The sequence below is a fragment of the Crinia signifera genome, chromosome 5 (genome assembly GCF_055691185.1).
Source record: "Crinia signifera chromosome 5, ASM5569118v1, whole genome shotgun sequence".
In the NCBI taxonomy this organism is placed as follows: domain Eukaryota; kingdom Metazoa; phylum Chordata; class Amphibia; order Anura; family Myobatrachidae; genus Crinia; species Crinia signifera.
In genome coordinates, this window is record NC_139221.1 from 65,468,564 (window position 1) to 65,493,961 (window position 25,398).

The 25,398-nt window shown below is 46.9% G+C and overlaps 1 protein-coding gene across 1 annotated transcript; it reads right to left on the reverse strand.

Moving 5' to 3' along the window:
• Positions 1 to 5,491: 5,491 nt before the first annotated feature.
• LOC146080284 (regulator of microtubule dynamics protein 1-like) lies at positions 5,492 to 25,023 on the reverse strand. The gene is made up of 10 exons (XM_083187377.1): positions 24,686 to 25,023; positions 18,559 to 18,676; positions 17,370 to 17,457; positions 15,916 to 16,075; positions 12,891 to 12,980; positions 12,713 to 12,768; positions 10,508 to 10,595; positions 9,331 to 9,361; positions 7,969 to 8,102; positions 5,492 to 5,727 (listed from the first exon to the last, which is right to left on the reverse strand). The coding sequence occupies exons 1-10, from the start codon at positions 24,785 to 24,787 to the stop codon at positions 5,677 to 5,679; spliced, it is 918 nt and encodes a 305-aa protein (XP_083043503.1). The 5' UTR covers positions 24,788 to 25,023; the 3' UTR covers positions 5,492 to 5,676.
• Between the last annotated feature and the right edge of the window lie 375 nt (positions 25,024 to 25,398).

Genomic DNA, 25,398 nt, shown 5'->3' on the forward strand with positions numbered 1-25,398 from the left:
CCTACAAAATGACGAACACCACCACTTTTTAAGAGGCTTTAGTAAATCTGCCCCTGGCACACATAGGGGTAAATTTACGAAGATGGGCATGCTATTGATGATGGGATGTTGCTATGAGAAACCGATCTGAATCTACTTCGTATTTATTTAACACCTTCTAGAAGATAAAAGATAGAATCTGATTGGTCGCTATTGGCAATATCGCATCTTCAATAGAGCTTGCAACTTAAGGTGCCCACACCCGGTGCGATGTGCTCCATGCGTTTTGCACTAGATCGCATCGCATCTAGTTCAAAATGCAAGTGATACGCTACAACAGCGTGCGTTTTGTACTAGATGTTATTATATATTCTATTATAAATTCAAATAAAAATGTCGTAAGAAAAGATTATATTTCCTCTATAACAGGCATGTCCAAACTATTGCCCTCCAGCTGTTGTGAAACTACAAGTCCCATCATGCATTGCCACAGTTATCATGCTCGTGAGGAATGCTAAAACTATGGCAAGGCATGCTGAGATGTGTAGTTTCACAACAGCTGGAGGGCCACAGTTTGGACATGCCTGCTCTATAAGGTAAACATTACAGATTGCTTGGCAATTTTCACACACATTTTGACAACTTCACACAGGGTTAAACACATGCAGGGCAGGCGACAGGGGGGGTCAAGGGGGGCAAGTGTGACGGGCCCCAGAGACATGAAGGGCCCCAGAGCTTCCATGCCTGGGTGCGGCCACTGCCTGTACTTGTTGGCCTGTCAGTGACCCTTGGGGGCCGGCCGTCTACTGTTTCTGGCTGAGTCTGACTGACTCACTGTGTACATGGCGTGTAAATAGTGTGAATTGAGCATACACACTGAACGTTATTGGTAAATGATATTATTCAGTGACGTCACTGGGACCTGCTGAACATGCACCTCATTGGATATATATTCAAAATGTTCAGCTGTTGAGGGGGGTTCATTAACAATGCGTGGGAGAATTTATCGTTACAATATTGGGCACAGACGATACCCTTTTTTTTTAGATATTGTTTGGAAGGGCCCTCAGAAATGGGTAGTGTGGATTTGGTTTAAGAATAATATTGCACTGACTTGTGTTTGTCCAAGATCAAACATGGGTGATTTTTTTTAGGGATGTACTGTACTATGGCCCTTATTCAGATCTGATTGCAGTACAAATTTGTTTGGAAAATGGGCAAAACCATGTGCACTGCAGGTGGGGCAGATGTAACATGTGCAGAGAGAGTTAAATTTGGGTGGGTTGTGTTAAAACTGAAATCTAAATTGCAGTGTAAAAATAATGCTGCCAGTATTTACCCTGCACAGAAACAAAATAACTCCCCCAAATCTAACTCTCTCTGCACAAGTTACATCTGCCCCACCTGCAGTGCACATGGTTTTGCCCATTTTCCAACAAATTTGTACTGCAATCAGATCTGAATAAAGGCCTATGTTCTCTTATCTTAGCTAATTGTATTTTCCAATGGTGTATGTGTCTGTGTTTGTCTGCCATGTTTGTCTCGTACACAAAGCCGGCACACATCAATGAGATCTGTGCGCGGCTTCTCTGTGTAAATTCCTGATTTTTTTTTTTTTAGCCAGCACTGGGCTCCACTAGCCAGGAAGGTAACGCCACTGACGCAGGACATGCTCAGTGGTGTAAAAACTCCACCGCAGGCCAATCAGTGGCAGGGAGAAGCCAGTGCCGCAAAAGATGCAGAGTCTCTGAAAAGTCCATGTGGACGCCATAGAATCTGCAAAAACTGCCTCCCAAAAATGGCTAGGAAACAGGTGCTGGAGGTCCTACTAGACCTTGTTCTTCTGTGAGGGAAAGTGCGGCTTCAGGTAGTGCTGTTGTGCTCTGAATAACTCCCTGGCAATAAGCATGTAACCCTGTGGCAATAAGTACGTAATCCCCTGGGAAAGAGCAAGAAACTCCCTGGCAATGAGCAAGTAACCCTAGGCAACAGTGCTGCAAGAGAGGCGGTACGGGGTGGTACGGCGTACCACTAAAACGTAGGGTGCCGGTACCCCGTACCGCCATAAGAAATTACCCCCCATCAACATTGTGCGCATGCGCGCATATGTAAGTGGCGGGGGGCGTGGCCTGTACAGGTCCACTGCCCCCCGCCACAGCAGATTTCCTATGGAGGGGAGGGGCGGGGAGCGCATCTCGCATCTCTTCTTCCTCTCCCTCAGCAGCAGCAGCGGCGCGGAGTTGGCGGCGCGGAGATGGCGGCGGGGGAAGCAGCGGCTGGAGCGGGAGAGAGTGAGACCAGGCTGCAGCAACCAACGGTCAGTTGTGCTGTTCTGCAGCTGGCACTGTGGGGGGCACTGTGGGGGCATATTAGCACTGTGGGGGGCATATCTGGCACTGTGGGGGGCATACCTTGCACAGTGGGGGCATATCTGGCACTGTGTGGGCATACCTAGCACTGTGGGGGCATATCTGGCACTGGGGGCATATCTGGCACTGTGGGGGCATATATGGATCTGGCTGGCACTGTGAGGGCATATGGCTGGCACTGGGGGCATATGTGTGGCACTGTGTGGGCATATCTGACACTGGGGGCATATCTGGCACTGTGGGGGCATATTTGGCATTGTGGGGGCATTTCTGGCACTGTGGGCATATGTGTGGCACTGTGGGGGCATATCTGGCACTGTGGGGGCATACCTAGCACCGTGGGGGCATATCTGGCACTGTGGGGGCATATATGGTTCTGGCTGGCACTGTGGGGGCATATGTGTGGGCATATCTGACACTGGGGGCATATCTGGCACTGTGGAGGGCATATCTGGCATTGTGGGGGCATACCTAGCACCGTGGGGGCATATCTGGCACTGTGGGGGCATATATGGTTCTGTCTGGCACTGTGGGGGCATATGGCTGGCACTGGGGGCATATGTGTGGGCATATCTGACACTGGGGGCATATCTGGCACTGTGGGGGCATATATGGTTCTGTCTGGCACTGTGGGGGCATATGGCTGGCACTGGGGGCATATGTGTGGGCATATCTGACACTGGGGACATATCTGGCACTGTGGAGGGCATATCTGGCATTGTGGGGGCATACCTAGCACCGTGGGGGCATATCTGGCACTGTGGGGGCATATATGGTTCTGTCTGGCACTGTGGGGGCATATGGCTGGCACTGGGGGCATATGTGTGGGCATATCTGACACTGGGGGCATATCTGGCACTGTGGGGGCATATATGGTTCTGTCTGGCACTGTGGGGGCATATGGCTGGCACTGGGGGCATATGTGTGGGCATATCTGACACTGGGGGCATATCTGGCACTGTGGAGGGCATATCTGGCATTGTGGGGGCATACCTAGCACCGTGGGGGCATATCTGGCACTGTGGGGGCATATATGGTTCTGTCTGGCACTGTGGGGGCATATGGCTGGCACTGGGGGCATATGTGTGGGCATATCTGACACTGGGGGCATATCTGGCACTGTGGGGGCATATATGGTTCTGTCTGGCACTGTGGGGGCATATGGCTGGCACTGGGGGCATATGTGTGGGCATATCTGACACTGGGGGCATATCTGGCACTGTGGAGGGCATATCTGGCATTGTGGGGGCATACCTAGCACCGTGGGGGCATATCTGGCACTGTGGGGGCATATATGGTTCTGTCTGGCACTGTGGGGGCATATGGCTGGCACTGGGGGCATATGTGTGGGCATATCTGACACTGGGGGCATATCTAGCACTGTGGGGGCATATATGGTTCTGTCTGGCACTGTGGGGGCATATGGCTGGCACTGGGGGCATATGTGTGGGCATATCTGACACTGGGGGCATATCTGGCACTGTGGGGGCATATATGGTTCTGTCTGGCACTGTGGGGGCATATGGCTGGCACTGGGGGCATATGTGTGGGCATATCTGACACTGGGGGCATATCTGGCACTGTGGAGGGCATATCTGGCATTGTGGGGGCATACCTAGCACCGTGGGGGCATATCTGGCACTGTGGGGGCATATATGGTTCTGTCTGGCACTGTGGGGGCATATGGCTGGCACTGGGGGCATATGTGTGGGCATATCTGACACTGGGGGCATATCTGGCACTGTGGGGGCATATATGGTTCTGTCTGGCACTGTGGGGGCATATGGCTGGCACTGGGGGCATATGTGTGGGCATATCTGACACTGGGGGCATATCTGGCACTGTGGGGGCATATATGGTTCTGTCTGGCACTGTGGGGGCATATGGCTGGCACTGGGGGCATATGTGTGGGCATATCTGACACTGGGGGCATATCTGGCACTGTGGAGGGCATATCTGGCATTGTGGGGGCATACCTAGCACCGTGGGGGCATATCTGGCACTGTGGGGGCATATATGGTTCTGTCTGGCACTGTGGGGGCATATGGCTGGCACTGGGGGCATATGTGTGGGCATATCTGACACTGGGGGCATATCTGGCACTGTGGGGGCATATATGGTTCTGTCTGGCACTGTGGGGGCATATGGCTGGCACTGGGGGCATATGTGTGGGCATATCTGACACTGGGGGCATATCTGGCACTGTGGTGGGCATATCTGGCATTGTGGGGGCATACCTAGCACTGTGGGGGCATATCTGGCACTGGGGGCATATATGTTGCACTGTGGGACATATGATATCTGGCACGGGGCATATGTGTGGCACTGTGGGGGCATATGATATATGGCACTGGGGGCATGTGTGTTGCACTGTGGGGCATATGACATCTGGCACTGTGGGGGCATATGTGTGGCACTGTGGGGGCATATCTGGCACTGTGGGGGTATATTAGTAATGAGCATCAGTTGTGCGGTGCAATGAGCATTATGGTGTGGGGCATAATGTGTAACGGGCATTATGGCTTGGGTCATATGTATGGGTTTGTGACGCATAACAGGCATTACTGTGTAAATTTTGGCCATGTGCCTTCGGCGTGCAATATTCTAGCCACTCCCCCTAGTGTCATGACCACACCCCTGACCACGCCCATGACTACGCCCATTTTCCGGCGCACGCCTACGGCGCGCAGCACAGTACCACTAAGTCATTTTTCCTACTTGCACCACTGCTAGGCAACAAGCTAGAAACCCCAGGCAATGAGCATATGTAACCCCTGGCAACAAGCATGTAACCCCCTGGCAATAAGCATAAAACTCCTTGAAATTTGCATGTAACCCCTGGCAATGAGCATTTAGAAAAAAATTATTCTATTTACGTCACTGTACACTCTTATATTGGTCCAGGGGGAGTGGAGACCCCCAATAAAGTCTGTACTGCACAGGTACAAATCTCTGCAGAAATGCATTTTACCTCTGATTTGTGCAGTGCTGATGCAGGTATACTCAAATGGGTGCAGGGTGTGTGATGTGGGGCCCCCTACACCCAGATGCCTGAGTCCACTGCACACCATGTACCTATATCTGTAGGCCATACACTTTATAGAATATTCACTGAAATAGGCAGAGGGATCAAAACAAAAAAAGGTGTTTGAAGAGATTTTTTTTACTTTTAGACATTCTGTGAGTAGTAAAGTATTAATTTTATTAAATATACTATTTAATGTATAAAATGTAAGCTTTAGAAATGACAGTAAGTATCAACTGTACAATATTAAGTCATTTCCAGTTTGCAGCTAGAGAAATAGAATTATCCAGTATCCTTTCTATATCAGATTTTTTCACCCAGCGACTTCAGGATTTTAGTAGCCTCATTGTGCACCTGTAATATAAATACAATGGTAATTAGTACTAAAGCTGCTGACATGATTACACCTGTGGTACTACAGATTGCGTGGCCTTAAGGTGCCCATACACGGTCCGTTTAACGGATTCGTTCGGGACTTAAATAGTACACATCGCATGCCTTGTGCATGCAGTGTAGGGATTGCCATCGACCATCGATGATTCGAAATCATCAATGGTTCATGGCCGATGTCGAATACTTTTGCCATCGATGGGGGAGTACCAGATGGTTTCCCTCCATCGATGGAATAGCAAAACGATGTTTTGCTTTTTCTTTTTTTCAAAGTGCTGGGACACGGAGCATAGCTCCGCCCCCCGACACCTGCAAAGCCCCGCCCCCGTGTTTTGATTGGCCCACAGGCCAATCAATCAAACACAATGGATGACCATCGATATGTAAAAATATCGATGGTCATCCACTGCATAGTTAAGCACTATCGATGGCCAGTTGCCGATTTGCCATCGATGGCAACCATCGATGGCAATGGCAACGATGGCCATCCCTAATGCAGTGTGCATGTAATGCGATGCGATGAACAGCTAGTACAAAAAGTATGTGCAGCACATACTTTTTGTACCGTACGGGAACGGACCGTCTATGGGCACCTTTACTCTAATTTAAAACGGGAGTTCTATTTCACGTGGGATGTTGCTGTGAACAACCAATCAGAATCTACTTGTTATTTATTTAGCACCTTCTAGAAAAGAATAGATAGTATCTGGTTGGTTGCCCATAGCAACATCCCATGTGAAATAGAATTCCTACTTTATTAAATTTCCCCCAAAGTGTGATCAAAGGTCCTTCAATAACTACATGGTGCAGAATGCCCTTCGGAAGACCCCAGAGCCATCTTTAATGTATGCAAAATCGCAGGCACGTGGCCAGAACATGAGATTATGCTCCACTACTCCCCACAAAAAAGTATGTCATTTATTTGTACCTTTCCTCTCATCTGTATGCACTGTGCTCACATACCACCCCCCCCCCCTTCCCCCCCGGCCATCCCTCGGCATGTTCTGAATTGTCCCATCTATCTTACATCAGCTCTGTTTTGTGCATTCTATATACCATCCTTTAACATGCACGCAGAGAAGATAATCCGGCCTCAGGATTCAGAAAAAAAATCTCAATCCTGTGATTCCCTGGATGGTACAAATAGGCTGATGAGGGGGTTGAGGGAGCAGTCAGCCAGGTGACTCCGGATGTCCTGGACCCAGTGCTCTACCTCCTGGGTTCCTCACTCACCTAGGGGTGTGGGTCTACAGATGGCGATAAAGGCACTGACAGGTGTAAGAAGAATGCTTCTGCTGCCGTGAAATTGGGTCCCTGGTGGGGTGGATCTGCGTGTTTCTGGGGCATCAAGTGAGAAGAGGAGATGGGGTTACGGCGGGAGTATGGAGGACCCAGCATGTGTAAAAAGAGTGGGGAGGTTGGATCTGTTTTGTGTATGCGCACCATAATCACAAAAATACCAGGATCGTGTTTCAATGCAATAACATGGCATTCTACTGATCCCAGGATTGGCCTCTCTACATGTGCATCTCTTGTGCATCTACAGTCGTGTCTGCCTCTGTTCAGCTGCTTTCTCCCGTTCCCTGCTCTATACCTGTCCCTAAACTGCAGTGTCATAACATATTACATCATGTCCATGACATTGGCAGGACATTAGTACAGGAGCACCAATTAAGTACCAACTTCTAACTGGTGGGCCAGTTGCTCCCCCTCCTGGCTATGCCACTAGAACTACAGCAATATATCAGGAAACCTATGTAATGAGGATATTGTAGGTATAAGTATCACCACTGTCCTTCAATAACTGTCTAGAGCGGGTGAAGGAAAAAATACTTCATTATAAAATAAATATTTATTTATTTAATATGCGGTGCACTGCCAGAGCTGGTGCAAGGTTTTTCAGGACCTAGGCAAAACTTCAGCTTGCTGATCCCACCATCACTCGCACACCGATACCGACTTTGCAGAACCTCAGACGAATGCAGAACCTCAGACGAATGCGTGGATAGTGGCGTCTTAGAAATTCAACACCTGCTGTTTGCATTAAGTGAAACAATGATGCCTCTCTGCATCCTCCTTAATTTTATAATAGACTCAGGGTTTCCCCAGATTCTGGAGCCCCTAGACAGCTGCCTAAAGCTGCCTAATGGTAGAGCTGGCCCTGTGCACTGCATTTCTAAGAGCATAACAAAATACTGGCATTACCTCCTTATCTTCCTCTGTGTGGACGGGATAATCTCTTGCTTTGTGCAGCCAGGTTAAGGCCAAATCCTTGTTCTTCAGTTTTAAGAAACTCTTCCCCAAGTACAGAAGATTTGCACTGTAGGAATTTGGATCAACTGTCATATAAGGAAACAAACGGTCAGGTTCTTTTATGTCCACAATACATCTTACTATAAAAATGAGCAGATGCTATAAGATTAGTGGGGCAGATGTACTAACCAGCGTTAAGTGCAGAAATGCACTTAACGCTAGTTAACTGGGGGGGATTATATTTTCCCCAATGTATTACTAGCACACCTAACTCGCGTTAGTGACAGTCCGCCGAGTTACGCTCAGCGGGACTGTCCCCTGCAATCCTTCCCAGTGATTAGTGGGTGGCCGATGTATTAACAGCCGCGCAGGCGTTAAATCGCCCTGGCCACATTTACTAGCTCAGGGCTAGCGTTGTCCTATCCCCCACTGTGGGGACAATGCTAGCCCTGCTGCTGGCTCCGGGCTGCACTGGAGATCTCACGATAAAAGCGAGATCTTGCGCATGCCCACTACTGCCGGGACGTGGAACATACGATTGCGCAGGGCAGCCAGGGCCGTCGATAAGGAGAGCCATTAACTAGGTATAATGGCTCTCCTTATCGGCTGGGGGTGGGGAAATACATTCGGCAGCAACGGGTGCCCGCTTCTTCGCATTATTCAGGAGAAGGGGGACCCGTTATTTTAAAAACGTTAGGGGCAGATTAATACATCTGCCCCACAGTCTCTTGAAGTTTGTAAAATTGCAATGTTGGTAAAAGACTGTCAGGAGACATTGCCAAAAGAGCCCCACAGAGAACCCTTTGAGTAGAGGCAAGCAGCCCTTCCACGCTAACAATCAGTTGCTGTCAGCATGCTGATTGGTGGATTGCTGTAGTTATCCACCAATAAGAATACTGACATCCATTCATCATATGGAAGGATATGGAGAGACGAAACAGAACAGCATAAGGACTAAGTCAGGGGTATCAAAACCTGCCCTCAAGATTGACCAACAGTCCATGTTTTCCAGACCACCTAGCTGGTGCAAAATCATCACGATCACATTTTCAAACACATGCTTCATTCATTCCAAACCAACACATTCTACAGATCTACAGGTGGCCTGGAAACATGTACTGTTGGTAAATCTCAAGGACCGGCTTGACCACCACTGGACTGTTATGATTTGTATTCCCATGTACAGGTGGGTAGGGGCCTCGGTGCTGTTAAAAAGGCCCTTCCAAGGGAAAGATGCATTAAAAAGAATTTGCAGTAATGTAGTACAAACGAGGACAAGTCTAAATTCACCATAAAAATAGTTTTGTTTGTTACCTTCTTCAGCTTTTTCAAAGTATAGTAAAGCCTGGAAGAAAAAGATAAAATTGTTAATACCAAATCCAATGCAATGTATCTCCATAGTCCCCTATTACTTTTCACAAGGATAACCGGTCATAATGTACTGACTATGGTTCCAACTTGTAAAGATCATACTGTATAATGGGATACATTTATTAAAGGTGATCATTTACAGTTTGAAGTCTAAGCCAAGCTACATGCTGTATATAGAAAGTTGACAGCTTTTGCACAAACCACTAATGTACTTCTGTATCCCCTCTCATGTGAACCCTGGCTGATGTGTGCCATGGAAATACAAGTACTTTGGAAATAGGAAGTAAATATGCACAATTGAATTTCAATGATTGACTGTGCCCCCTTTATAGTAATCAACAGCACCCATTTTATTTCAATAAATCGATTCTACACCATTCTTTCTGTGTAAAAATATGTGGCATTGGTTTATACCTTGCTCTGGCATTGAGCTTAATTCATGTTTGTATTCTGTGTCGCTGTTCTGAGCGATTACTGGCAGACTGCGAATGTTCCGCAATCACACTGTCCACCCACCGTTGCAGTCACACGGAGACTGTTATTGCAGGATGATTGACAGGAAGGGATCATTTAGGTAAGGTAATCCGAGCCCCCACGGTAGTCATCATTCCGAGCCCGGTTCCGAGCAGTGCTCGGAGATTCCCGCCTGACTCGGGTCCGTCCGCGTGGTCAGAACGTCATCTCCCAGCGCCGGATTTCGCGAGGCATCTTCACTCCTGTCTAGAGGGTGTGTTGGTGCTGCTGCTGGGGCTTAAACTTGAGCTTCACCTTGAATGCAATATTTTTTATTCGCTGGGGCTGTCTCTCAGTGCTGCTGTGTAGTCTAACTGTGTGTAATGTAAGGAGCATTTGCACTTTAGCGATGTATTTACAAATTTTTGGCAGACACATTGCGGGGCAAGACCCAGCATGCAGGGTGGCCTTGCCCTGTGCTGGATGCCCCCCCTGCCTAACAACGCAGGTTGCAGTTTTGCAAAACTGCAATCTGGTCTGAATCAGGCTCATAGTGTAAATGAAAGCTATTGCTCTATTTCGAAAAGAAAGAAAAGATAGTGAATAAATAATTTTGGAAGGCAGAGGATGTGAGAAATAAAAACCCTGTGTATATAGGCAACATTACCTCCTCGAATGTTGATGATGGCGGAGTAGCAAACAGCGCTGCTGCAAGTTTAGACTGGTACCACGGCAAGTCCGCTAACATATAGCACCTGAACACCACAAATAGGTACACAATACAGCTTGTAAGATAAGATACAGTAAATTCTCAAACAGCTACTGTATAGGATAAATGTGCAGTACTCCTCCGCAGGCTTCACGACTTAAAAATGCTTTGGTGATTTAGGCCCTTATTCTGATCGGTGCGGCCGGAGCCGATTATGCGGCCAGGACCGTGCGTGCGAAACCCCGCCTTCCATACGGATCACCAACTCCGTCCGTATGCGGTAAGAAGCTGTCCGAACGGACCGCACGTGTATTTTTCACGGAATACGCCTCCTCCATCTAAGGGAACCTCCCCCATCATTCGAATGCAGGACCGTGTGCTCCAACAGCACCCGCAACCTCAGACCACACGGACATTTTTCCGTGCAAAAGCAGGGATCTGGGCGGGCAGCTGACATCCGGCGATGTCATATGTCCGCCCCCTACACGTGCGTCACGGCCGCATTACCATACGTACGCCCAGCGTTTTCATGGGAACTCCCATGAAACGCGGGGCGTATGCATATGGTAATGAGCCCAAATAGCCCTTCACGCCCCTCTCCACCCCCTGTTCGGAGTGTTCACAGATCATGCTGGATTTGGCCGTACGCCCCGCTCGCACATGCGCAGAGACGCCTCTGCACATGCGCAGACACAAAACATCGGCGGGCCGAACGCACGCGGATATATCCGCACCGATCAGAATAAGGGCCTTAATCACCTGATATAAAACAGCATTTTTATTAAAGGCCAAACCAGGTTGCACGCCGCAGCATAGGGGGCGGGTGGGGGCGTGGCTCAGTGTATGAGGCTGTACAGGGAGCATGACAATTGTGTTCATATCGTTGTGGCCACGGCTGCACAATGCTGATATTACAGGCATTGTACAGGGGGCTGCAGTGACGCAGTTCAGCACCAATCTTGTCATCGGGTTTCATCGGACTGCCCACTGTATTCTAAGTGTGTGGGGGGGCTATGGGAGACTTGCTCAACTTTCCTGGGGGGGAGGGGGCTGGGAGTGCCACCTGGTTTTTGGGAGCCTCCCTGAGGGTAGGCATGTATGGCGGTTAGGTCAACCTGATATACCGTAATAAAAAATAATCAAAACTCCAAACCCTGGGGACTTTTTTATAGTGCTCTAACATGCACATATAATGATTTATTTTGCATTTGCAGTCATTGCAATGGGGAGAGTATTAAGATAATTGATCCTAGGTGTGTGACTCACCAATTCTTATGATTTTGCTATATATATGTACAATGTGTCATGCTTCAGCTTACAGAATAGGGAATTATCTGTACAGTCAGTTGGCATGTGTTAGTTTATTCTACACTGAGGCTTCCTGGCAATGGGCTGCTGACCAGCATCTTACAGCTAATATCCAGTATGGACGTTGGGCAGAATGTAATAGGTTGAACATATCCATGCTAGAGCTGAACTAGACATATATGTCCCATGTCGAATAGGTGTGGCTTTACAGAACACCTCCTTAATGCATACCGAGATGCAACATATCACTATGGAAAAGCAGCGGATGACTAGAAGGCAGAAGGTGTGCAAAGGAAGGCAGAGGGTGAATAGGCAGAAGCAGGAGGTGGCAGAGGGTGACAATGCAGTGTGTGATAGAGGAAGGCAGGCAGTGACTAGAGAGTGACAGTACATGAATCGAAAGAGACAGAGGGTGGCAGTGGGAGGAAGAGGCTAAAGAGGCACAGGGTGATGGAGAAGAAGTGCAGAGGATGACTGGGAGAGACAGTGAGTGACAGGGGTAGGCAGAGAGTGACTAGGGAGAGACACTGGATGACAGGGAGAAGAATAAGGTGGCAATGGAGACAGATGGGGACACGGGAGAGCCAATAGATGACTAGGGAGAGACAGATGATGGCAGTGAGAGATAAATAGTGGCAGTGGGAGACTAGGAAGATATTATAGGTGACCTGTGAGAGATAGAGGGTATCAGTGGGACACAGAGGGTGGTAGAAGGTGACTAGTAGAAGGTGACTATGGGGAGGCAGAGGGTGACTGGGAAAAGCAGAGGATCACAGGTAGAGGCCAATGGTGACAAAAGTCTGTGGGTGTTTATTTAATGTGTGTTCTCCTTATCAATGTTTTTGTTTTACATACCAAAGCCCAAGGAGATGGAAGGAGCTGGCATCCTTCGGATTCAGTTCCCCTGCTCTCTGTAATTGAAATTCCCATATTTACTTACATATACTGTAATACACCCTTGCAATCCTAACTTGCATCAGGCAACGCTGGGCAGTAAAGACAGTATGTTCATATTATTTATTAGCCACTGCACCTGTAAATGGTCCTTTATGCTGTATGCATTTCCAATTTTCACTTTGGCACCTTCATAGTCTCCAGCATCACTGAGACACGTCGCATACCACTGTAACAGAGATGGCAAGACTTCAGTTTTTACATAGAACATAGAATCTAGAGCAGGGGTGGCCAACCGGTCAGAGGTAAAGAGCCGAAAAATATCTGTAGTCAAGCAAAAGAGCAAACAACGTGTGCGCGCCTTCGACACGCGTACCAAAAAAGGGGCATGGTCTATTTGGACCCCTTGGATGGGTGTGATACACATATGCCTCCAAAAGTGCAGTGCCATATATACATATGCCCCCAATAGTGCCAGATACACATATGCTCCCACGGTGCCAGGTATGCCCCACGGTGCCACAAACTGGTATGCCCCCACAGTGCCAAAAAGCTGGTATGCCCCCACAGTGCCAAAAAGCTGGTATGCCCCCACAGTGCCACAAACTGCTATGCCCCCACATCGCCACAAACTGCTATGCCCCCACAGTGCGACAACTGCTATGCCCCCACAGTGCCACAAACTGCTATGCCCCACAGTGCTAATTTCCCAGCAGCAGCACTCACCATTGTTGCTGCTGTTGCCGGGTGGGGAGAGGACAGTCTGGCGTCCCCCTGCAGTCCTGTCATGTCACCGAGGGGAGGAGAGCACAGCACACCGCACGTCTCCTTCCCCCCTCACTTCCCTGTGACTGGGCCGTCCACCAATCAAAGCTCGCGGGCCAGCTCCTGATTGGCTGCCGGCCCGCGAGCTCTGATTGCCGGATGACCCAGTCACAAGGATGCACAGTGAGGGGTAGGAGAGATAAGCGATGGGGACGGGGACAGACGGGTGGCGGCGGGCAGCAGTGGGAGCAGGAGCCGCACTTTAACAGGTGGAGAGCCGCATGCGGCTCTAGAGCCACAGGTTGGCCACCCCTGATCTAGAGGGTCTGATGCAGTGTAGCATGGATGACATTATTGAGGCTGGATCTTGTGGCTTTCAGCTCTGTGCTCTGGAGCTGTGCAAACACATCTACAGTATGGAAAAGGCAGAGAGTACTCATGTCAGTAACAACTCCACTCAATGCTGAGTAAATGTAACTCGGTGATAAAGGGAGGATTGAGAGAGGGTATTGTGGGCATGTTGGTGGAATTGCAGGCCAAACAGTGATGGGAGTATACAGAGTCAATTACTACAAGTGCTCACTGATAATGATAATGGCTGGATGGGGGTAGAGCGGTAACTAACGGGCTATTATCTGTATCTACAAATATAGATAAAAGGCTATTATCTGTATCTATAAATGTCAAAACGACATTGCTAAAAATACAAGGGACATCCCAAGTGTGTTCAGAAAGGGTTCTTCTATAAGCAGTATACTGTACCAGATCTGTATGAGAAAAGTCACAGACTAGTGTCTCTGGTAGACCATACTTGAAGCCAGGTCTGATCAGTCAGGAGGAGTAGGGGGTTGGTGTGGGGTGGAGGTGAGTATATAATATAATAGCATTATACAGAAGGGGGCGTGGTTAGGATGACGCCATTCAAGAAGAATTGTGTCATCAGCCGCCCAGACTGCCCACTTTACTTGCAAAGTGGGCAGCAGGGTTTGGGGTAAAGGGATTTTTGGGGCCCGGAGGGCCACCTGATTTTCAGGAGCTTGTAGGCAAGTATGTGGTATACTGTGAGTGGCATTATCTGTGGCACAATATGTACACATTTGCTGCACTACACATGTTGGAGCATCTCAGTCAAGCCAGTCAACTCACACCATAGGGCACAAAGATGCCAGTGGCTAAATGTAATTGCCGTGTGAAATGCCAGCGGACCTCTAAGGTTTTTTTAAAGGGGCAGTCATTTACAAGACAAAACCATGCCTTGTCAATGAATGCATTTTTTTTAAAATGTCTGACTTCGGCCGGCATCCCATACGGCTCCAGGGGTGATGGAGGTGCAAGGGCTGCTGGGATATGCTGTGGGATGGGGAAACCCACACACACACTCACATACTGACACATTCACAAATGCTTACACACTCAGACAACACTATATCCTCACCCTGCTGCAGGAGACCCTGTTTTGGAAGGTGAGTAATTACTAATTAAGCTAATTGGAAACTTCCTGAATTAGTCCTAACTCAGTAAGCCATCTATGCTGATAAGGTCATATATTGCACGCGCAAGTCTCCGGACAAATGGCGCCTGCCATGTTCCGGAGACTGAATTCAGTGCAGCACATGCACGTTGGCCATTTTGGTGGTGATTATTACCATGATTGCAGCACCTGTAGCGGGACTCCGGAGAGGTGAGTATGAAAACAATGGTGCAGTTTGGGTACCTCTGGGCTCAGGGGCCTGTATGCACCGCGCAGTGCCCATTAGCCCAGCCCATGTGCACAACCTATAGTACATAAGAAGCTTTAGATATTTATGTGGGCTTTTATAAAGTTCCAGCAGAGACAAAACTTTTTTCAGTGATCGCAGCAACACAACTTTCCATGCATGGAGTTTGTATATTCTCCCCGTGCTTGAGTGGGATTCCTCTGGGTACTGCAGTTTCCTCCAACAATCCAAATATTTACTAGTTCGTTAATTGTCTCCCAACAAAACAAATAACCCTTAATATATAAGTGAGTGCATGTAAATGTGTTTAGGGTAGATTAGATGGGCAAGTAGTTCTAATCTGCCATTTAACTCTATGACCCTGGAGATTGGTGACGTACAACCATGATAACATGGTCTAATACTGTTGTTACAGAGAGCCCAGTTCCAGCACATGGGGCAGACAAGCACTGCATCCCTGCATTAGCCTCACTGGTATTAGGATGCAGAGTTATATCTACAAGCCCTGTACGGGAGAAAGCAAACATTTACTAAGCAGAACATTATTAAGTGTTGTATAAATCATCTTCTCCTTTGTTAACTCCAATGATTTTTATATAAACTGCTTTCAAAAAACAATATTTAAAAAAAACCCGGTAATTAGAATGAAACCAATGAAAAATACAATATTAGCCATTTTACCTTGTGAGCTGCTGAACAGGACTCATTTATTTCCAGTGATTTTCTTGCAAAGTGTAGACCGTCGTAAATCAATTGCTTCTTCTCAGCGGCGCCAGTTGTGCTGAGTTGGCTAAGACCATGTGAAGCCCGGGACAGTCGCCAGAGAAGTTCAGCATCTTCACTGAAAATAAATACAAGACTGTCGTGCAGCATTTGTCCTCATAGATTCAGTATGTACCATAGATTATCATTACTTGTTGGTGCTCAGGATATAACCCTCCAAATTACAAGATATTTCTAACAACTGCCTCTTCCTTTAGTTGCCCCAATTAGAAACTGTGGAATGACTGGTGATCAAGTGTGCAGATTCTCAAGAAGGTGGACAGACTGGAAATACAGTATGCAGCCCTCCCAACAAGAAGTCTTCTGGGACTAAAGCAGAACTATGATATAATTACAGCACTTCCATGAGATTTGACTTCTCAACCAATATGTAGTACAGTATGAAGAATGAAGTTCTCCACCTTTGGACGGTGATGGACATTCCAGCATATAGTATACAGGAAAGCTGTTACAATATGTTTTACTATGGGGCCTCTAAGGGGGGGTCAAGGAAGGCCTGACTCCTGAGCTGGCATAGCTAATTATAGCTAAATCTGCTAATACCATTTCAGATCATTGTTATATTAGCCTTCAGGAAATAACCCACTCCCTCGCTCTAAGAGGGAACATTCCTATATGATGGATTTTTTTACCTTCTTATGTTTGTGCCATGAAAGTTGGATATGTCCTGTAAGTGGGCAGTTGGGGATGTACTGTAGGCGGTCAGTTCAAGATGTACTGTAGGCGGTCAGTTCAAGATGTACTGTAGGTGGGCAGTTGGAGATGTATTGTAGGTGGGCAGTTGGGGGATGTACTATAGGCGGGCAGTTGGGAATGTACTGTAGGCGGGCAGTTGGGAATGTACTGTAGGTGGACAGTTGGGAATGTACTGTAGGTGGACAGTTGGGAATGTACTGTAGGTGGACAGTTGGAGATTTACTGTAGGTGGGCATTGGGGATTTACTGTAGGAGGGCATTGGGGATTTACTGTAGGTGGACAGTTGGGGATTTACTGTAGGCTGGCAGTTGGGGATGTATTGTAGGCTGGCAGTTAGGGATGTCCTGTAGTTGAAGATGTACTGTAAGTTGGCCATTGGAGTTGAACTGTAGGTTGTCCATTGGGGGATGTACTGTAGGCTGGCGGTTGGAGCCCATGTTGAACTTGAATATCTACTGTGAGAGGGCCACTGTACCACACACTCCTCCTCATGCTCTTTCTATGCTATCAGAATACTCCAAATGTCCGTTTATGCTATCAGTCTCCCCCATGTACACCTTATATGACATGAGATCACTCTGTATATCCATAACATGCTATCAAACCTTTCTACATGCTCCTATGTGCTCCCATATGCCCCATTATCTCTTTGTACCTGTCCTTGTACTTGATCAGGAATTCATATAACTTCTCAGTCTCTCCACTGTCATGGAGATAGTCGGCTTGTTCCTTCACATCTTCAACTTAAAAAGACAATACAATGGTGTAATGCTATTATGTTCTTGCTATCCTAATGGACTTGTAGGATTTCTTTACACAAGATTTGTCCTATTGACATACAGAGGTGCAACTACCATTGGGCCCCTGGGGACTGAGGGCCCACTGCTACCACCCACTGCTGTGTGGCATATTCTGAACTTGAGTTAGAGTGGAGGGGGGGGGAGGGGCAAATTATATTTTTGCAGCAGGTACAGAAGATCCGAAAAACCTTCACGAATAAGAAAACAAGAGAAAAATTGACTGACTGGAAATCGATCTCCAATGGATTTCACAATGATATCTACAGTGTTCGATTCACAGATCACTCTGCCGCTGAGTCGCTTATTAATTTCAGTTTCTCAAAAGTTTTGTCAAGTGAAAATGTATTTCATTTAACGGACCTTTATAGGCCTTTAATGGTCCACTAAAGGGAGTCTGTTTATTGTGTTGTATTGAGAAAGTCATAAGCTTCAAAACGACATATCACAATGCATGAAAACAACAGAAATAGCATGGACCCTATGACAACACCCTTAGGGGCTCATCCGATTAAATCCATCTTTGAACTTAGATCGTTCCTTAAGATGATAAGGTAGTGTGCAAAGTTTGAAGACGATTAGTTAAAGTGTTCGAGAGTTATCGTGGAACATTTACACACACACACACACCCTCACAAACATTGTTCAATCATATTTATGTAGATACTTGATAAATGCTACATTAAAGCTGATTGGTTGCCATAGGTAATTTCTTGTCCTCTTCTCTCTCAAATGATAAATAAGCAGTGTGACTACTCAGTAGACCTCATAAAGGGCCAGATGTACTAAGCTTGAAAAGTGATAAAATGGAGAGTGATAAACCAACAGCCAGTCAGCTCCTACCTGCTATGTCTCAGGATGTGTTTGAAAAATGACTGGTAGGAGCTGATTGGTTGGTGGTTTATCACTCTCCATTTTCTCACTTTTCAAGGATTAGTACATCTCGCCCTAGGAGTTTAAAATGAATATCTGAAAGATTATCTATTAGCGAAAGGTTATTGCTAATATTGGTATTTAAATTCCACATAAGAACAATAGAAAAAGTACCTTTTATACTGGCATATACTACAGCATGTTTACACTTCCATCTGTATGACTGGGCGGCCAGCAAAGAGAGGGATGAGAGGACAAGACCCCGTCCCAGCAAGCCCGCTTTCCCTGGACCCTGTGGTGGAAAGAAACAGTAGTTAGTGCAGTTTATTACCGGAACAAATCTGTTGTACATTTACCATCACAACATGGTGTACATGACCCATACATGCATGATACATATGTACTGCATATCAGACGCAGATTTTCCACAAGACAAGGCCTAGGGCCCAGCAAGTCTCTGGCCATCCAAAATGTTCCCAGAGGAGCAATGCATGACTACTGCGCGACGTCAGGACATCGCATGGACCTGCCCACATTCCCAAAGTCCCTTTGATATTTCTTGATTCTTTGAATTTGCTGTATGTTAGAGGTCAGTTTACTTTAAATGTAACACAGGTATTTGGCCTACTTTCAAAACCTGATTCAGATTTGTATACAATGCCGATATTCACGCAGCTGAACATTTATTGGTAGACTGTGCACGCACCAAGGTATTCTATCGATGCCATCTGTAATCAGCAGCTAAAATACAGTGTTATGGGTTGTTTGAGGGAGTAGGGCCCAAAACTGGTATCGTGTCTAGGGCCCCATGTGGTCTAAATCCGCCACTTCTGCATATACAGGTCTCCTGTAAAATGTAATAAATACAATTTAAATATTAAAATATTAAAAAACAATATTCCAGTGTGGACACAGTTTTCTATTATGTTCTCTGCAGTTTATAGCACTTGGCCTTATCAGCTGCTGCTTCCCATAATCTAGAGAGGGAGGACAGTTCTAAAAGCCCATACACACTGGGCGATTTTAAGCCGAAAGCAGCTCACTCAGCGTGTGTGGCCCAGTGATGAGCGTCGAACAATGAGGCACGCTCCCCCATCATTGCCAGTTGCCGAAAGCTGTCCACCCCCATGAAAATCGCTGGGCTGGGCGAAAATCGAGAGATTTTCTGGTTTCACTAACCCGCTGGCTATACATGCTTGGAAGAAACACCCAGTGTGTATGGACCTTATGGTGGGAAAATCTATATGGAGTTCTACTTTAAGCAGGTTAGTGCAATAAAATATGTTTATTTATTTATATATTATTTATGTTATTTTTGTTGTTGTCTGTAGTACTAGTCACAATAGAATAAATAAACAATGTAAAAATGATGCAAACAGAACAAAAATTAGGATACAGTTTTTAACAGTAATGGTGCCCATACACATATGTGATCGGATGCAATTCAACATCGCAATGCAATGTCAGCATCTTCTGGTGCTCTGGTGCTCATTGTCACATGCCATCTGCGATGCCACATAGGGTGCTAGAAGAGGGCTGGCGGCTTTGGAGTACAGTGCTGTGACGGAGCATTGGCGGCAGCGTGGCTCAGCAGCGGCAGAATTTGAAAAAACTATTTAAAACAATGGGCAGCCCTCTGATTGTCCACGGGAGCTCTCAGCCAATCAGAGGCCTCACATTCAGGAGGCCGCTTATTGGCTGAGAGAGCTCAGAGGGCCGCCCAGTGTTTTAAATTGTTTTTTCAAATTCTGCCATGCCAGCCCTCCTGCACAGAACTGCGCTTCACTGCCGGCAGCCTCGGCTCCCTGAACCCACCACCGCCAGCGCTCCGGCCACCGATTGTATTGCAACACGCAATCGCTCATACAGTTCGATAAATATTACGTGCAGCACATAATATTTTTCGATGCGACAGGTGGGCCTGCGCATCGTGGCACCATTCGAAGTGCATACAGTCCTTCGATTTGTTGCATAGATGCCATCGAAATTGATGGATTGTATGTAATATCGCCCTAGTGTGTGGACAGCATAACTCTCAACTATGACTCTGTGCCCTAGGAAGGACAGAAGGGATCAGAGTCGCTGTCTATGGGGGTTATTATGGTTCACTCCTTCTGGCAAATTCCTTCTCAAATGGACAAAACCATGTGCACTGCAGGTGGGGTAGATGTTACTTGTGCAGAGAGAGTTACATTTGGGTGGGGTTTTACTTCAAAGTGAGATCTATATATATTTTGATGTGAGGGCCACACATTTTTTTCATAGTTTTTCTTTCGGCAATTAGATAAAGGTTCTTTATGTGCCAGCCCAGAATCACCCCCTTATCTGCCAGCCTAGAGTCTCCCCCCTCCTGTGTCTTTGACCAGGGATAATGCCAGGTCCTAGAGACTACCTGGGTATGGTGGTCTGGGAATTCAAGCCAGGTCACAATCAGGTTCGAGGCCGGGACCAACCTGGGTTGTCTGCAGTATTAAAGCATGACCCGAGTTATTCAACGCGGGGTTGCTAAATGTAGCAGAGAGCCTGATCCCTTTGCTATGGTAGCAATAATCTTGGTTCAGCCGGCAGTGTGAACCAGGTTTCAAGCACAGGTGACATGGTTTAAACTGTGCTCATTAACCCAGGCTAGCAGGGGCATAACTACAGACGGTGCAGGGGATGCAACTGCTATAGGGCCCGAGGGCTTGGGTGGTCAGATGACCCAGCAGGCAATCTCCTGCACCCTATTAATTAATTTTTTCAATATTGCCATGCTGCCATCCAGCGCCTTCAGCCGCTACTAGCCACTGCCACTGTCCCCCCTAAGGAGCATTGTAGTGACAATGTTGGAGGGAGCCTTTCAAAATTTAGCTATGGGGCCCAAAAAGTTCTAGTTATCTTGAATTTTTACTGTGAAAAGGGTACAGATGGAGCTGTGCTCATTCAACCCCCCAGCGTGCTAGAGCATTCCATCTCTGCGTGCCGTTTGCCGAGATGGGGACGAGAAGCGCCTCACATGCATGCTCGTCCTATTCTCGGAAAGAGCTCCATCTCTATAACTAATAACCATTTTACCCTGCATAGCCGGGTCTCACCCTGGATTTTGGACCCGGCTCCAACCTGGATGCAACCAGTTTAAGACCCCTATTACACTGGTGACACTACCTGGCATCACTGGAAACAAGTCCCAAGCTGTTGCTAGGAGATCATCTCCTAGCACCAGCTGTTCTATTGCCGTGAATGGGTCCCGAGTCGGATCGGTATGGGTTACCTGTTTACACTGCACCGCAAGCCAGGTTGAATCAGTGTTTAACTCTGCTTTCTACCCAAGTTAAAATGTGGGGTCTCTCAACTGGGGAAATCTCAACAGGACGCCTTACACTGCACAATATCCTGGTTTGCTGCACATTCATGTGCTATAACCCCGAGTTTGCTGCTACCACTGCTGATATGCTGGGTCCTACTGCATCACTACAGTCTGCGCTCTGTCACGTGTACTGCCTCCAGAGCTCTGAACACTCACTCCAGACGAATCCCGGATGGCGCAGGGACCACAATTTGGCCAGTGGGCTGTAGTTTGGCTTTTCCTGCTATATAAATTGTCAGTAGCCACTAATCCCGCAAAAATAATACAATCCTCCCACAATACAAAAATGTACTAGACAGACAGTTGCATGACATTATAAAAAATGTCACCCTAATGTCAGTGCCCCTACATGCTTATTGGTTATATATTAGCAGATCGTAGTGCTGATTATTACTAGTACGCTCAGAACTTATCTTTTGTTATCATTAGAGTCTTTACAGGTCCATAGATCACACCAGGGGTAAAGGCCTCTGCTTACACAGTTCCAATGTCCAGGGTGATGCCGGAATATTTAGACAATGTAATGGGCTGTGTTTCACTACAGACTTTTTAGTTAACTAATGGTCTACGTTTTTTTTTTCTAGAAACATGTAACTTTATTATTATTTTATGCAAGATCCTTACATAGGGACCGACTGCGAATTCTCAGCCTTAGTGTTTATTGAATGAACGCGCATGGGCAAGATCCACAGTGCACATGCGCAAGCTGACTTTGTGCTCACAGGCAGTGTGATGGCCGTTCGCAAGTTGATTGACAGGCACCGGGGCGTTTGCGGGCGGAATGCTGGCATTTTCTGGGAGTACCCCGGAAAAAGCAGGCATTGCCAGGCCATTAGGAGGGAGGGCCACTGATGTCAGCAGCAGCCTCCTTCTTCAGCACTGACAACAGGTGGGTATTCCATGGTGAGTGATTGTGAATGTTTTTCCCCCTATGTGCACAGCTGCAAACATGTTCGCAGCTGTGCACATGGACTGGATATTGTGTGTGCAGGGTGGAGTGGGTGGCATTTACCTAATCAATGGACTCAGAATACTCACAGCCCAGTGATCAGGTCTGAATCGGGCCCATAGGGGACAATGCAGAGTTTAACCCAAGTTGTCCATGTGTGTGTATTCTCTGTATGCTGGACTCTAGGCATACTGTGGGCCAGATGTATCAAGCTACTAAAAGTGATAAAGTGGAGAGTGATAAACAGCCAGCCAATCAGCTCCTACCTGTTATTTTTCAAACCCAGCCTGTGACATGGCAGGTAGGAGCTAATTGGCTCGTTGTTTATCAATGTCCATTTTTATCACTTTTGAAGCTTAGTACATTGGGACCTGTATGCGGTCTGTCCACCCATACCCATAGGCACCCTCACTGAGCATTGCCCAAATGAGAACGCCCTATTACACCCCAGTTACATCTTCTCACTCGCAAATGGAGACAACTCGATCCCACAGTTTTAACAGACTGCATACCTGCCATATTTCAAAGAACAATAATAGTAAATGCTAAATCAGGCTTGTTTTACATTAAATATTTTTGACCTTTTAATTCTTACAGGCAAAATTCCCAAGTTGCTCGACCTGGAATCACCCTTTAACACCGCACCTCTACCCGGGTTGATGACATAATGACCCGGAAATAACCCGGGTTGAGAGTGCAGTGTGAATGGGGTATTAGGGGTTTTGTGTCGAATTGAGTCCCACTTCTGAATTACTTTGTGGTTCCGAGCAAACCGAATCACAGGAGTATATTTAAAGGTCGATTTTCAATTATGGTTTGATTAAAATCAACTTTTATTGATGTTGGGCTTCCAGACTAAAAGGCACATTGAAAACAGATGATTTTATTGAATATTCATTTTTAAACGTGTTTTCTAACCCTAGAAGCCCAACATCGATTAAGATCTAAAACCAATAAAAATTGGGAGGTTGGGGTCATTTATAACTATTCCCCAGCTCGTGAGTTTAGCTGCTTTTATCGATATTTATTGATTTCTTTTATCAATGAGTATCCAATTCTTTGCATTTAAAGGTATCCAAAACCAAACCAAAAGCTGAATCCGAACTACAGATGTAGCATCGCTCATCCAGTGCTGGGGCTCGCCAGACCACTCCCACTGGCGAGCGGACGCTACATCTGACTGGGACGCGCGAGCATCCCACACGCGTCCCAGTTTCCCGTCGGCAAGAGTTTGGCTGGCGTGGCTTGAGCGCAATGTCATTAAGCCCCGCCCTCATGCTGGAAAATGACTCGGTTTGCCTATCTCTGCAGAGAGGGTGGGGCTAAATGACACTTTAGCCCCGCCTCCTCCCGGAGATCGGCAAATCAGGTTATCTAAACACTGCGGTCAGGGGGGGAGGAAGCCGCAAACAGGGGGGGGGGGGGAGCGGGGGTGCCCCAGAATCTGGGAGGGTTGCCCACCTTTCCGGGGGGCCGGGAGGGGGACACGATTTTCAGGACCCTACCGGCCATTCCGGGAGGGTAGGCAACCCTGTGTTATACTGTTACTACAACAATGGTAAAAGTGATACAATATAAATTTTCCATTTCAATAAAATAAAATGCTAATCTACAGTAAAAGCATTGAGCTGTATTGGAGGCTTTTTATACTTACAGATAAAGAATTTATTATACAGGACCCCCTTCCTGCAAACAACTACACAGTGATTCCATACGCTATAGACAGTTTACACACAGAACATGCTTCATACTAATTTAAATGATCTCTTGGAACTGATAACTGACATCATTTATACAGATAGGGAGATAGTTGTATTAACGGTTGCTGTTAATAGCATTTCTGCAGACTACTACACCTAAAGCATACAGTACATATGTAATGCAGAATTACAAGGAAGCAATAGAACAGACAATACGGTGTGTATTGGCAGAGCAGGAGGAGAGTCACGTGCAGGGGAATTCCATAGACACATTATATTACAGGTATACCCACCCACACCTCTTACATGAGTGGGCACAGCACGGGCACAGCTCCTGCTCCGTATCCAGGTGATAGGTCTGTGAGGGATGCTCTGTAACCAGCCTATGCTCCGCGCCACCACTGACATACTGATAACTGTTTCCACTTCTAAATCCCAGAATTCCTGGACTCTAACTGGGTTTTCTTGGACAAAATCTGAAGTTTTCCTGGAACTTTCCGTGTCACAATTTCTACATAAAAAACTGGGGCATTTTCTGTGCAAAAAATGATTTACTTATAACATGAAAGCTAACGACACTTAGCTTCCTGAGTCATTCCCCTTGTTCTTTCAGTGTGCACATAAGCCACTGACTGCTGAATACTCTATCAACTCACCCCCTCCCTTATCCTCTCTACACTTCATCTCCAGGCCCATCCCCTCCTGTCTGCATCCCTTCCCCTTTCCTGTGCTCTCACAGGCCCATCTCTCTAACCCTCTCTCTCTCTCCTGTCTCCTCCTCCTCCTCCCCGTCCTCTCTCCAGCTCCTTCCCTTGCACATTTTCCACCTTTACTGTGGATATCTGTGTACAAGTCTTTGTTCAAATCCCCAAAGACGCTTTCATAAAATGCCATAATAACGTGGATGTAAAAACAAGTAATGCTGAATGTCATATTACATACTTTAATTGGTTTATCATGCAAATCCGGGTATGGGTAAAAACCGGACCAGGACAAGACCCCTGGATCGCCGAACCAGA